This window comes from Cupressus sempervirens, chromosome 7 (genome assembly GCF_028749045.1).
Source record: "Cupressus sempervirens isolate cs-2001-9-10 chromosome 7, ASM2874904v1, whole genome shotgun sequence".
Classification (NCBI taxonomy): Eukaryota; Viridiplantae; Streptophyta; class Pinopsida; order Cupressales; family Cupressaceae; genus Cupressus; species Cupressus sempervirens.
Window position 1 is genome coordinate 841,711,578 of NC_143124.1, and position 15,379 is coordinate 841,726,956.

Consider the following 15,379-nt stretch of genomic DNA (forward strand, 5'->3'; position numbering starts at 1 on the left):
ACTCCTCACATTTCCTAATTTTAGTAAAGTCTATCAAATGGAATGTGATGCAAGCAATATAGCAATAAGAGGTGTACTTAGTCAAGAGGGTAGACCTATAGCCTTCTTTAGTGAGAAACTCAATGAAGCTAAATAGAATTATTCTTCATATGATTTGGAAATGTATGCCCTTGTCCAATCTCTTACAAAATGGAGAGACTATTTTCTAGCCAAAGAATTCATTGTATACACAAAAAACCAAGCCCTAAGTTTCATAAACAATCAAGATAAACTAAATCATAGACATATGAAATGGGTGGAGACATTGCAAGCATTTACTTTTTTGATAAAGCATAAAAAAGAGTTGCAAATAAGGTTGTTGATGCTTTAAGTAGAAGAGCTTTGACTACATCACAAATTCAGTTGGAAACTACAATAGTTTCAAATTTGAAAGGTATGTATGCTAATGATGCTGATTTCAAAGAGATTTATCAAGCATGTACTAATCTAAATGATAGATACAACCATGAGTATGCAGATTTTTTGATTCAAGAAGGGTTACTATTCAAAGGAGGACAACTTTGCATACCAACATGATCAATAAGAGATAGCATCATACAAAAGAAACATGATGGAGCATTATCCGGTCACTTTGGACTAGATAAGACTTTAGAACTGGTTCATAGACATTAATTTTGGCCAAAGTTATAGAAAGACGTGATAAAATTTGTGGAAGAATGCACCAATTGTTAGAAAAGAAAAGGAAAAAGTACTAATGTTGGATTATATCAACCCCTACCCATTCCTTCAAGACCATGGGAAAGTATCAGTATGGATTGTGTTATGGGATTACCAAAAACTCAAAAAGGGTATGATAGTGTTTTTGTTGTTGTAGACAGATTTAGTAAAATGGCACATTTCCTACCATACTAATCTACTAAAGATGCTTTGTACATAGCAGATATCTTCTTCAAAGAGATAGTTCAAATTCATGGATTACCATTATATATTGTATCAGATAGAGATAGCAAATTTGTAGTTTATTTTTGGAGGAACCTTTGGAAGAAACTTGGCATAAACTTATCATTCTCATCTACATATCATCCACAAACTAATGGCCAAATAGAAGTTGTCAATAGATCTTTGGGAAACTTGTTAAGATGCCTTATAAAACATGGAAAACAATGAGATTCTATACTTGCTCAAGTTGAATTCTCATAAAATGACACAGTGAATAGAGGTACATGAAAATCTCCATTTCAGATTGTGTATGGTGCACACCCAAGAGGAATTCTTGAGCTTAGAGAACTTCCAAACACTTTTCCTAGTAGTTCACATGGTGAAGAATTTGTTGAAGCTATTAAGGAGGTCCAAGATCAAGTCAAGTTGCAGGTACAAAATTCAAATCATAAATACAAAGAATTTGCTAATTATAAAAGAAGAGAAGTACAGTTCAATGTTGGTGATTTAGTATGAGCATATTTGAAGAAAGAAATATTACCTCAAAAAAAGCATACTAAATTATTACCTAAGAAGGTTGGTCCTTGTCAAATCTTAGAAAAATATGAACACAATGCACACAAAATTCAGTTACCTCTAGAAATTGGCATCTCACCCATATTTAATGTTTGTGATCTCACACCATACAAAGGTTCAAAAACACAACTAGCACACGAAGATTTAGTAATAGCAGATTTGCAGCAAATACCCAAACCAACACCCCCTCAACTAGAGAAGATACTTGATACAAAGATAAAGAAGACTCGAAAGAGACAATATACTTAGTATTTAGTCAAATGGAAGAAAAAACCTACAACAAAAGCTATTTGGATGGATGAGAAACAAATCAACAAGCATGGTTCATCACTACAACACCTCATCTTAAGTGGACTTGAGATTCATTCCACGAGGGAGTATGTTGCAGGAGCAGACCAAGCAAGATTATGCTACAGGAACTAACATGGTTAAATATGCTACAGGAACAAACAAGGATGAAATTATACTTTTGAATTGTGCAACAGGAAGACATAACAAGATGATGCTACAAGAAGTGCAGAAACTATGAATGAAGTTGATGCCATATTCTAAGTGTGTTTTAAATTTTGATGCTTGTAATAAAGTCCTACGATGTGGTGGCATAAATGGAGTAGTGATTCTATAAGCTCTCCAATTATAGCCACTTAGGAAAAAATTAATTTCATTTTAGTTTAAGTCGATTTTATTTTAGTGTATTTGAAATAATTTAGCCAACTAGGAAATCGATGGCTATAGGAAACTTCAAACAACTGGAAAAGTTGGTGGCAGATTCTAATGCCTAACCAATCCCTTCATGATTTGAAAACAGTTTTGGCATTTTTGTTTTTGGTGCTGACATTTCATATTCCCAACCTTAGAGATGGGAAAGTATTTGAAAAGGCAGATTTTTGTAACCAAATAGAGATCGAGCACAGCAGGAGGAATAGAAAGTTTTTGAGTGTTGTTTTTTTATTTTTTATGGGTTTCGAATTTAATGTGTGATTTCTTACTTTCTTTCTAGAATTTGAAAGTTTACACTCTAAGAAGATGTCGATAATCTAGTTGTCACATAACATAACATTAGTCTAGTTTTTTTGAATCTAAACTAAGCTTTGGGTTTTGCATTTCGTTACATAAAATTAGATTTATGAGTCATCAAAGGTAAAGACTTGTTGTTTTGAGGGTCACATTCATAGATGGGAGTCTTTTGAACTTTGCAATCTATTTTCTAAGATCGTGGAGGAGTTATGTATTGTAAGTTTTTGTTTTCATTTATTTGTACTATTTCAGTTGATTCAATTTATATTTGTGCAAAGAGGAATTTCTTGAATATGGTGAATATCTTCATGTATTCACCGACATGTTGAAATCACATAATTGATATGTGATGGTGGTAAAGGTTGGTTCGAACAATGAAGTTCTTGATTTTGTTAATAACTAAAAATGCCATGATCAACGATCGGGCTATTATCGTGTTCTAAAATCATGAATGCAAAAAGGTGGTGTAGATTCGAACATAAATTAATGTCGCTAGGTAGTCAGCTTGTATTTGGTTTGATATTCAGTTTTTACATTCAAAGGTGATCAAGTTGTCTATGTCTCTCGATTTCAATAAATAAGTGTTCAGTTTAAGCTAAGCTTTTGCAAAAAAGTCAATGTTGCTATAGGAAGTTGAATGGGTTTCTATCACATATTTGCACATTAGTGATATTAAGAGAGTAAGATAGAAGTCAATTTGAGTCAAGCAGAATTATCGATCTTGAAGGTGTACAAACCCCTTGATGTAGACTTAGTCGAGTGATTTATTTCTTCCTAAGTTTTCCAAGGTAAGGCTCTACATCAACTTTGAAAATAGATAACATTTTCAATGGATATACACTAAATAATACATTTCCTTAATGTTGATCAATAGCTTTAAACACTTTTAATTATCTTCAAAATGATTCCTTCAAACAATCTCTGCCACTTTAGATCATAGTCAAACCCTTATAGTGAATGCTCTAAACATGAATATGGCATTTGTTATATTTTTAATATATTCACTGATTGTTAATCATTTTAAAATATTTTCATAAATTTTATTTATGGCTACCATATACATTTTTGTCACTCGTATATGTCTTCATCATTTCCATATGCTTTTTAATATGAACCTTAGTACATATTTATATTTGCCTACCTTTGTTATATTTGTCAATATTTCTTTAATATTTATAAAATCCATTATATATTATATATTTCTCTTAAAAAGTATACAATCTACCATTTACCATTTGTATACATTCAATTATACAAATACATCAAAGTTAAAAACATAAGGATATTGAAAGCTCTTTGAAATATTTTGTTTACACCAATATAAACTCATGGCCTATGCTTTCCTTTTTTAATATGATGAAAACTGCATAATATGCTTCCACAGATTCAATTTTAAATTATGTACTAACAAACACTAGGCTCCAACGGATTTTTTATCTACTTCCTTCCTCTAAATATATTTTTATTCATTCATCTGCTCACCAAAGATCCACTGCCTAAGAGTCTCATGCCGGCAGACCTACCTAACTCAGACTTACTAAGATTATCCCACAACACCATCCTTGGAAAGCATTTAGCCTCTTAACTGGTTATCACAAGGATTGAAATGTAATTTTCCACTCTTTCTATTTAAGCAGGGGGGCAATGCCTTCTGTGAAAGATGTAATGGTTGTGGATGACACAGCCGAGGAGCCACCTAAATACCACTTCTGTATCATGCCGCTCACATCCGTATTTTCCACAGTGATTTTGGTCTCTTTGTTCTCATCCAAAATAAGGGACACCTTTCCAAAACAGAACAATTAACACGAAATTAGTGTTTACAAGCATAAAATCCATGGTAGTTGTAGACTAATCTACATAAAATTCATGGCAGTTTTAGATTTAATCTACATTAAATTCGTGGCAGCTTTAGACTTAATCTACCCACCTCAGCGGTTTTGGAATTTGCTGGAAAGTGGTAGGTGATGACCGAATTTTGCTTCAAATATTTGCCCTGGAAAAACTCCACAACCTTAGCCAATGCTTCCTCTTCTTCATCTTCGTATTTGTCGATGGCCGCCAGACGATCTCTAACCGCACCTTCCAGCTGTAGACCGTACTGCGACCCCTTTATCTCCTTTATTACCACCACTCTGATGTACTTCTCCACAGGAGCTGTAATAAATGTAGGTAGACTCTCGTTAAAATTTTATGGCGGTTTTGTTGATTGGGAAACTCTTAAATTTAGGGGAGGTGGGGTGGGGGTTTCAACCAGATTGTAGTAATTTGATTATAATGTATTCTTTTGTTCTGTTTAAAATGTGCTTAGACATTTAAAAAGGAAAGTGAAAGACTTACAAAAATTAAAAATTAAAAGTATCAGGACAATAATTATTATATATTATTAATGCAGTTTTGTCCGATCGGATGTACTTCAGCTCTGATTTATCGGATGTAATTCAGCTCTGATTTACTAATCTCTCTGATACTTGATTGCTTTACAATAGTAATCAACTACTGAAGGTAATGGAGCTCAACTGGTTAGAGAACAGAGGATATAAGATTACGAAAACTGTAGACCTGATGCCAAATTTTAGATAAGTTTTACCGTTTACGCACAAATCCGGTGTCACAAACAATAAACTAGACAAGTTTTACGCACAAATCCGGTGTCACAAACAATAAACTAGACAAGTTTTACGCACAAATCCGGTATGACAAAACTAGAAGTTAGATAAGTTCTACGCACAGATCTTGTGACAGAGGAACTTCGTGAAATGGAAATAACCTAGGGTCGTGAGAAACAGAACCATTATGGAAGAAATTAATCATCTACTCTAAATTTGAATAGTAATATTTTCCTTACCTTGGAGGAGGGCATCAAAGAACGAATCGTCTTTCAAAAGCTCAGCTGCAGTCTTTCCCTTCCATGCCTGCAAATGTGAAGCCACTTCGGCATCCACGTAGACGCCGATGGCCGTGAATTTGATTTGCAGGAAGTGGATTTCCATGTCTGTGAGTCCTGCAACATTTAAATGCTACTTAAGCCTTCAATGCAAACATATTAATATCTAACATTAAATGGTGAAAGAGTGCAAATCATTTTGTTTCACCATATCCGATGATGTTTAAGGGCTTGGAAGAGGGAGACGGAGTAACCGATTTGGGGAGCTTTATGTCGTCCACGACTGTAACAACTTCTGTGGCCACTGGAGCACAAACATCAGAGGAAAAGAAAAGAAATTATAAAGCTTTCATTAGACGGTTCTGTGTATAGAAAAACTAGCAAATATTAATTCCTGCAAACTAATTTGCCATGAAAATGACAGCTGCAAATAAAGAAACTAATAAATTTTTAACTCCCGCATACAAATATGCCATGGCAAATACAAATTTCTACAGAATTAAGTTCTGCAAACAAACTTGCCATGAAATTTTCAAATATTTATAGAAAAACTAGTAAATATTAATTTCTGCAAGCAAGTTTGCTAAAAGAAACAAATGCTTACAGGGAACGTACTAAATATAATTCCCTGCAAAAAATTCTACAGAAATAACCAGTCCTATAAACAAGTTGCCATGATGATGAAAATAAAAAAATTCTACAGACAACTAGTAAAATTAATTTCTACAAACACATTTGCCGTGAAAATGACAGATTTCTGTAGACAAGCTCGTTTAAATCAATTTCTTCAGACAAATTTGCCATGGAAACAGATCAGACTTAAAAACTTACTCTTTCTCGTGCTGCAAGGATGATCAAGCGCTCAAATGTGAAGAAAGCAAAGGACAGAGTATTGGTACTGGAATAGGCGTGGAGAACAAATGGAGAGAAAGGAATTTATTAGCAATGGAAGAATGGAGGAAAGATAGGTGGTTGTGGAGGATACACGCACGAGATGTTACAGGGAATGAAAGTTGCAGCGTTAGGTGGAATTGTGATGTTTGACTAGTGGTTTGCATTTGTTTAGTATTAAATGTAGAGTGTTTCCTCAATGAAAAGAGTGATTTCTAAAACCCTACGATTCAAATTTATAATTGAAACCCAACAAACCATTTGATTGAACTTTGATTCCAATTTTCTATACGGGAGGGTATCCATATTTGGTGAATCATTCTTTATGAATGAAGGTAAAAACCAAATTATTTATAGCTTTCCCATCAAAATTATAGGTACAATCATTCTTAATTGTGTGTTGTTTTTAGTAGTATATCAGGAATAATATCGTGGTGTGTAATGTGTATTTGGAGAAGTGTCAAAGGTCAATTATGTAAAAAAAATTTGGTGGAGGTTCAGATTTATGAGCATGGTTGTCTAATAGAGGTACAAAGTTTACAAGCAAACCAACCTAGAGACAACTGCCACAAATATTTTGCTCTTCGATATGGAAGCACAATCCTATAGGATGGCCTCTTGTTTATGTTTACAATAATGTAGTAGGTGAGGTAGAAAAAGTAAATTGTAAACCTTGCTCGAAAACCACACCACAATCTGTGCAGAAGTGCCCATGTTCGAATAATCACCATTTGCACACTTAAACTTATGACACAATAGTGAATGATAACTAGGGCCAAAGGCTCACCCAGTTATCATGCAACCTTGTTGAGTTAACACAACGAAAGCAAAACAACCAAGAAACACCATTAGAAGGAGAGAAAACAATAGATCTTTATTAGATGAGTGTTTTACTCCATACATGTCAAGCTATGAGGCCTTCCTAGTTGTGGCCAAATACTAGATTCAATTACATAAAAGATTCTCCATGTATCTTGTGTGATCTGTGACCTTTCAAACTCCAAACTCTAACTCTACTCAGCCTCTAAGCATTCTCTCTCATCCTCCTGCCTGCTAAACCTAAGCCTCGACCTCTTTATTTATGCTTGCCAAAATGGCTTAAAGAAGATTCAAGATTTGCATTAGATAAAGCAATTGCCCAAAATAGGTACACACACTTCCCAATGATCAATCCCACACATTAAATCCGGACCAGAAATTAATTAATACACAAGTCAAATCTCAAAGAAGAACCAAACAACAAACTCGATGAGCACAAGAACAAGACATTACTTAACAAACTTAGATAAGCCACTTAGCACACTCGATAAATAGAGAAAATGAAGCAATAGATCACTCAGCAAACATGCACACTGAACCAAGTCTGGACAACTCAGTGAAAGAAGACAAAATGACTCCACAGAGCCAACATCAACAATAGCTACCAAGCAGGGCCAAAGAAGTAAACAAACAAATCCAATCCAAATGAGCAAGATAACTAAGCAACCTAGGATGCTCTTGTATTAGACACAGGGTTGAAAGAATGATTCTCTAAATTATGAATATATCACAACCCAAGTTGAATCCAACTCAGATTGAGAAATCCACACAACATCTTCAATAGGTTTGTTTTTCCACTTCTCCAAATACTCCATGTAATATTTTCATCTTGTGCTCTTAACAACTCTCAAATTCAGAATCTGTTCAATCTTTTTCATCTACTTCTTAGGCTAATCACTTGATACAACAACTTCCTCATTAGATTCATAATTCTCATACAAATCAACAACATTGAATATAGGTGATATATCCATGTCATTAGTCAACTCAACTCCATAAGAATTACCACTATCAAGCTGAAATAACCCCGGCAGGTATTTGCTCCTTTTTACACCCAAAACTTTAAACTTTAAGAGTTAGACATTCCGTTAAACAGTTAGTTGACTAGCTCTGATACCACTGAAATATCCCCGACAGAATTATTGCTTCTTACACACCAAAATACTAAAACTTCAATGATTAGGCATTTTGTCAAATAGTTAGCAAACAGGCTTTGTTACCAATGTATGGTCTTATCTACTAAAATTATTCAAAACTGATCTACTACAATTTGTCAAGTACTTGGGATGTATTTGCTAATTTGTATTGTCTCTAACAAATTCATAAAGTAACAATATAACCATCAATGTTACGGGAAGGATTCTCATTACAAACAGATCCTTCAAATTAATAACAATCCAATAGATGAAAATAGAACCCAAACTGGATATCTATATAGCATCGAAGGGAAAACCTGATTTGGTCATCAACCATAGTCGTCATGGAACTTGTCAGATTTATCCAAGTCTGCTTAACACGATTTGGAAGGAATGTCAATGCCGCCGACTGATTGCAATGACTGTTAGGGTCTGTGCATGTCCTCTCCTAGCTGGCCGTATCTGTTATGGATTCTAAGTTGTCCCAGCCCAATAGCTATGCGATTGTCTTTACCAACAATGTCTGGTCCCTGCTGCAGAATTGTGATAGTCGTATCATACAATATGTAACTTGCTGTGTAAAGACCCAAACTGTAACGCCCACGATGAATATCAATTCTGCCGCCAGCTTGCTTCTTGCGTAAAACTGATATCACCACCCTTGGTTAGGAGGATCAACATGGTTTCTCTAATTTCGGCATCCACTTATTTATTCGCTTGCCTACCTGCCAGTCCTGCTATTAATATATCTTAGATCGGCTTCTATATACAAATGGCACCCAAATTAATTTGGATCGGTTCCGCTTCCAGATTTCAAGGTGCCACAACCGACAATGATATTTGGAACTGCCTTAGCGTCCTTCCACCTGCTGTAACATTGACTCCGAAACTCATTTATTCTGACCCTTATCAAACACTATTTCTGCTAGCTCTTTTGACTTCGCTCAGGGATGATTCGGCGGAACTGATACGATTTCCTCTCCTTATTTTGGTGTTCCGCAAGCAGTAATGTGGGATCAATTCATGATACAATGGGAAGTTGAGACGACTGGTTGCAAAGGAAATCGATGCCGGTTGATGCGATTCTGAACCTCCAAAGATAGCGCCCAAAACGGTTATGGATTATGCGGTCCGGTTCAACACATAATCTGCCAGTAAACAAACGCGTGGTAAATGATTTCAATCTTTACCAGCCTCTCAAACTAAGTCACAGTCCTCTACACCTGCGAAAGCCTTTTCCCCTTTGCAGAGGACCTCAAGATCATATCCAAATGCATCGAAGCTATTACATCCGCCGCATCAAACGAAACAGCTCAGAAAGGGGCTTTCCAGGCTCATAGTCAGCGGAGACCAATCCGAATGGCCTTCATCTCAAGAACATCAAAACCACCAATCCACAAACTCTCACCACGGCCTTCATCTCAAGACCCACAAACCCACCTGAAATAATAAACCTTGCGAACTTAAATCTACGAATATTAAATCTTAGAACTGATTCACCAAACTTCGGCCTTAGACCACAAATTCTGTCCTTGATGAAATGACTGTATGTCACCTCCAATCTGCAATAATTCGGATGATATTTCACACCCTCAAAATTGCGTACCAATTGAGAGTTATCGTTCTCAATGGCCAACTGTGACAATTGCGAAAACCCTAGGTTCCACAATGCACCCGTGATCGAATCACAACCTGAAAACAAAGAGAGATAATCAACTGCTTTATTTGAATGGAGCCCCGGGGTGCCTATTTATTCTTTTCCCTCCATCCTCTCCAGAGACTTCTAGAACCTTTTTGATCTTATCCCTCTAGTGACTTTATTAAATATTTTCCAAGTCACTTTATTAAATACAAGGTCATCTTTTAATATTTATTTATTTAATTAAAATAACTAATTATTCGTCCTTGGACAACCATTAATTAAATTAATAGAGTCTTCAGCCCTGTAAATTCTCAAAGGGCCAATTGACAAAAAAAGGTTAATGGTTTCTATTATTGGTAGCCTTTGGAAGACATTACAAGAAAGCAAAATCAAATTCATGATATTATGCAGATGTTTCACAAGATAAAATCTATATTGATGAACAATACACAAATTATCTTGGCTTTATTTACATGAAGAAAACAATAGAGAAGTTTTCATTCTGCCGGGTATAATGTACAACATTATAGCATGCCGAAAAATAACGTGAAATGTCAATTTAATTAAAATCCTGAAAATCTCACAATAGAAAGCAATTATGTTGAATAGGCTCATTAGAAGACCTTTCTATCCTACAAGGCAAGAAACATATATATCAAACCCAAAGGTGATGGTTTCCATGGGTTTCTAGGTCTACACAAACCAATCTTGAATTAGGCTTTTAATACCCCTTCAAATGGTTTGATCAATTCCTACCAAGGATATTGCATACTCCTTATACATTCCCCTAACACAATCCAAATTAATTTCTTGAAGTTCAATCCACTCCTGCAATGTCCAAGCACATTTCTCTGTCAACCACCTAGCCAGGTTGCTCTAGGGATCAACACACTCATTGCTTGTTATTTCAAGTTTGGCAGAGAAAAGCGAGGCAATCAAATATTACATTACATACTTGAAAGGAACATACCTCCTGATATGTGCACTTATAGCTCATTTCAGGTCATTGTAGAGCTGGCAGGCTAGAAGAAGCAGTCAGACTCTTAAACCAACTAATTCTAAATGGTCTGGCTCCAAAAAAATTTACGTATAATATCATTATTGCTGGACATTGCAGGGTTGCCTGCACAAGTGTTGCATTCAAACTATTTGATAATATGGTAAAGAGTCGTCTTTTGCCTCATGTGATTACTTATACTACTCTTACAATGGGGTTATGCAAGGAAGGTAATATACAGGAGGCACATTTGCTTTTGAGGAAAATGTTTGGAGAAGGTTTGATTCGTGACAAAACTATACACAGTGTATTGATTGATGAACATCTCAATAATGGTAATGTAGAACAAGCTTTTAAACTGTGGGCACAAATGGACAAGAAAGAAATTCCACCTGATGTTATTGCTTACACTCCTTTTATGAACATGCTTTGCAAGATAAGCTACATAAAGCAGGCACATAGATTCCTTACGAAAATGGTAAATCGACACATTTTTCCTAACAATTTCACTTATAGCTCATTGATTGATGGACATTGCAAGGAAGGAAACTTATTTTCAGCTTTTGGGCTAGAAAAGGAAATGATTAAAAATTGCGCTTGCGCCTAATGTCGTTATTTTTAATACTCTCATTAATGGATTTTGTAAACAAGAAATGATAAGTACAACAAATCAGCTTTGTACCCTCATGCCAAGCAATGGCTTGTCCCCTGATATTTTTACCTACAATATTTTAATTAATGCTCACTGTAAGGCAGCTGATATGAAGTGAGCTTTGGAGATCATGAACATGATATCATGTAGTGGTTGTGCTCCTGATGTTATTACCTACAATACTTTGATAAATGGTCTTTACATTACAAAAATGACTCAGCTAGCTTTTAATCTCCTTGAGAGCGTTGTTTCCACAAGATTTTCTCTAGACACATTCACTTTCAATACAATTTTGGATGGGCTCTACAAGGATTCCCTTGGTCTGGTTGTTACTTTGTTAGAAAAACTTTTTAAAATGGGTTTTGTCCCAGATACGGTGTCCTATAGTACACTGCTTAATCATTTTTGTAGCCTTGGAATGCTGAATCAGGCTATGATGTGGCTGGGTAAACTTATGAAAATATTTTTTATTCACAATGCTATTACATACGAGATATTGGACAATGTTCACTTTGGTGGGAAATGGTCTACCAATAATCCAAAAAATGTCACTAGAGAAGGATATATTTTGCATTTTGTAATGTAGTCAATGAGTAATAGATCAAAGAAGCAAGAAGGCACTCAAATGCCATTTTTAAGTCTCTCTGAGAATCTGGACAGTGTAATAAGCATAACTGATAGTTATTCTAAGGCTATACAAGACAGATGATAAGGGGAATCAACATGTTTTAAAGAGTGACGACTGGGATGATTCAACTTGTAACAGGTTGATGGTAAGCTGTAGAAGTGGTCTCTTTTGCAAAGCAAAATCAAAGGTAGATGAATTCTTCAATAGTTGGTCAGCTGTAAAATAGAAAACATTAGAGCCCCATGAAATAGTTAAAATTAATGATCAAACTTGCTCTTTGCTCACAGATTGAAGACACAGATATAATCTTGAACAGATGATGAAGCATAGTGCCAAAATTATGGGTAAGTCCTCTCAGTCTATTGGTCAAAAGTTAAATTTCAGAGTCCAGACAAAACCTTGTCTTCCTTTAAGAAAGTTCTAATTTCAGCGCACTATTCTATAAAAAAATTTACGACAAAGATATACCAAATTAAATAATGTCAAAAAGTGTTAAGGTCAAGAAGAAAGTATCCCTTCTTAAACAATAGGCTGTTGGTAAATTTTTTCCTAAAACAAGAACATTGTTGTTTCCTCTGGAACCATAAGTTGAGCAATGCACAAAGGCGAGTTTAAAACAATAATTCTTCATCTCTTCTAAATCCATTAAGGTGGATACTTGTGAAGGAATATTTATATGTTTCAGCATTACATGCATATGGGGCACTAGTGTCTCTTAGGTGATCAGATAACCTGATAACTGAAGTGAACCAATATTAAACCACATTTAGTAGAACATGCTTCAGAATTATGTTAATCTATCCTTATAGCACTGGAATGCCTATGTATTCCCATGAGATCATTGCAGCATGTTTAACTCAGTGTTTTGATCAAATTTAAGAATTTTAATTATAATTTGTCTTCTTGATAGTTATTTAGCTTATAAACATATTAATTACAATTATCAAATATTTGAGCATGTGTTAATTATTTCTAGAGTTGATCAATAGATGAGCACGCTGAAGGTTTGATCAATAGTCCATAGAGACACACTTAAGATAAATAGGATTTGTGGCATGCCATTGTAATGGAGGATAGGATTTTGCTACTCTATACAATCTGGTATATGATATGTACTACATCAATGTCCTTGTGGTGTAGCCCTATTTTATCTTCAATTGTCCAAAAGATAAGCAATGAATGGAGCCTAAGCTAAAGTTGGTGTTTGGAAATACAAAATATGTTCTCACGCCTAGGAATGGCTGGTAACAATAGAAAACTGCAACTCCTCCATTCCAATAAAAAATGACATAATGTATATAGAGTCTACTTTCATTTCCCATAATTCCATGCATTTTTAACCACAAGAAATGAATCTAGACTCCATTCTTTTGAAACTGCTTGGGTTTGTCTAGTGACCAGCAGAGTACAAAATAATAAGTATTAACCCAACAAAACTAATCAAGAATACACACAATTATGTATAGAATATCAAGACCACATACTCTAACTACTAAATGTAAAATAACTCAAATTTCAATCAATATGATTGTGGATGTTCACCATTGCATAGTTGTACAATCAAAATTGGTCAGCATTCAATTGCTTCTAGTTGAAAAACACAACATCCAACCATACAAACTAGTTTGGATGGGTTTAAATAGCCTTCCTAAACCTTCCCCAAACTAAATTCTGGGAGTGGGTGACTAATTGGTAAAATATTGAACCAAGTTACAAAAGTTTCACATAAAGTTGTCAAACTTGCAACTTGACAACTTTTCAATTTCTTGACAACTTTTGGAAATGTTTGGTTCCTTTCAGCCTAGGTGTGTAGAACCTTACCAAATGGTTCCCCAATCTCACATGAGTCTAGACTCTATTCCAAGCCATTCTAGGCCTTGGATCATATACTATACTCCTAGAGACAATTGGACCCATTGACAACTTTTTACCTAGGGAATGCAACTTTACATCTTTTTCCACAACTTTTGAATTTTGACTTAGAAAACATACCAAGATGCACTTGGATATCACTTTGAGATTTCATTTATCTATTATTAGATACCATGGCCCATCAAAGAGCCAAACACAAAAAAATTTCAATAGGACCTTGACATGTCCTAGAGTGCTACTACACCATTCTCCCCAACAAAAGAAGTCCTTATGGGACTGTGGGAGATATCAAGTTGAGATCTATTCCCTTCTTCTTGAAATCAGTCACTGGTATCCATGTAGCTTCAATATCTAGCTTTCTCTTCCATTTGATCAGGTATTCCATGTAGACCTTGTGCCTAGTCTTCTTTCCCAATCTAGAACTCAACACCTTCTTAGTCCATGGAACTGAATTAGTAATTTTTGACAATTTCTGAGCTACCACTTAAAGCTCCAAAGTCTGAAGAGAACACAGTATCTTTTAAGAATAATTCTCATATTCAATTGGACTTCAGAGAACCCTCTAGCTCATGGAAATTATGTGGAATGAGCTTCCAAGAAGCATCAAGAGGTATCTAAAAATACACGACTCATGTTGCTCATATGATTAGAGGATGAGTATCTCACACTTCCTGAATTTTAGAAGTTATATCCTCTGTCTACATTTTAAGGGAAAAAGAAGCTTTTCCTCATACTTCGAGAATGAATGCCAATTTTTGGCATAGAAGAGGTCATATATTATAGAAAATAAGGCCTAACACAAGGAACAACTCTTTTTGTTTCAACCAAAGACTTGTTGAGCCGTACTCTTGAACATGTTTCGTATTTGCAAATCATGGAGTTGCAAAACAAAATTAGTGTATTACTTAGCAAAGATCTTCCCACAGAAATTAATTTGTCAAAAAATACTTTTAAATACATTCAAAGATATAACTACCTCCTTCAAGCCCTCTGAGGAAGTTTCTCACAGTTCTAAAATTTGATCAACTCTTCTTTCTCCAATACCCTAGTTAAAATTTTATCAACAAAATCAAGCCAAGAATAGGCATAAACATAGCACTAGTTAAGATTTCAATCAAACATGAGTTTATAGCTAAAGACCAAATAAGAATATCCAATAATCTAAATCATATGGTCTTCTTGTCTTTTATATTTCTTTATTCACTCAGGACGATTGAATGATTAATATAGACTTATTGAATTAATTGAAGAATTGATTGCAAGTCTGTTTGATTCCCAACTGATGTTTGATGAATGATAGAATGATTTCCTTTGATTTGACAA

General features: G+C 34.9%; 1 protein-coding gene and 1 pseudogene across 1 annotated transcript; one reads left to right on the plus strand and one right to left on the minus strand.

Annotated features, from left to right (window-relative positions):
• Positions 1-3,800: 3,800 nt before the first annotated feature.
• On the minus strand, positions 3,801-6,330 carry CHIL (Chalcone-flavanone isomerase family protein). Its single transcript, XM_089793192.1, has 5 exons — positions 6,251-6,330; positions 5,628-5,723; positions 5,381-5,536; positions 4,463-4,689; positions 3,801-4,316 (listed from the first exon to the last, which is right to left on the minus strand). Coding segments are annotated over exons 1-5 (639 nt in total). The 5' UTR covers positions 6,252-6,330; the 3' UTR covers positions 3,801-4,157.
• A 3,059-nt stretch (positions 6,331-9,389) lies between these two features.
• LOC149550027 (uncharacterized) lies at positions 9,390-12,265 on the plus strand (annotated as a pseudogene).
• Positions 12,266-15,379: the final 3,114 nt, after the last annotated feature.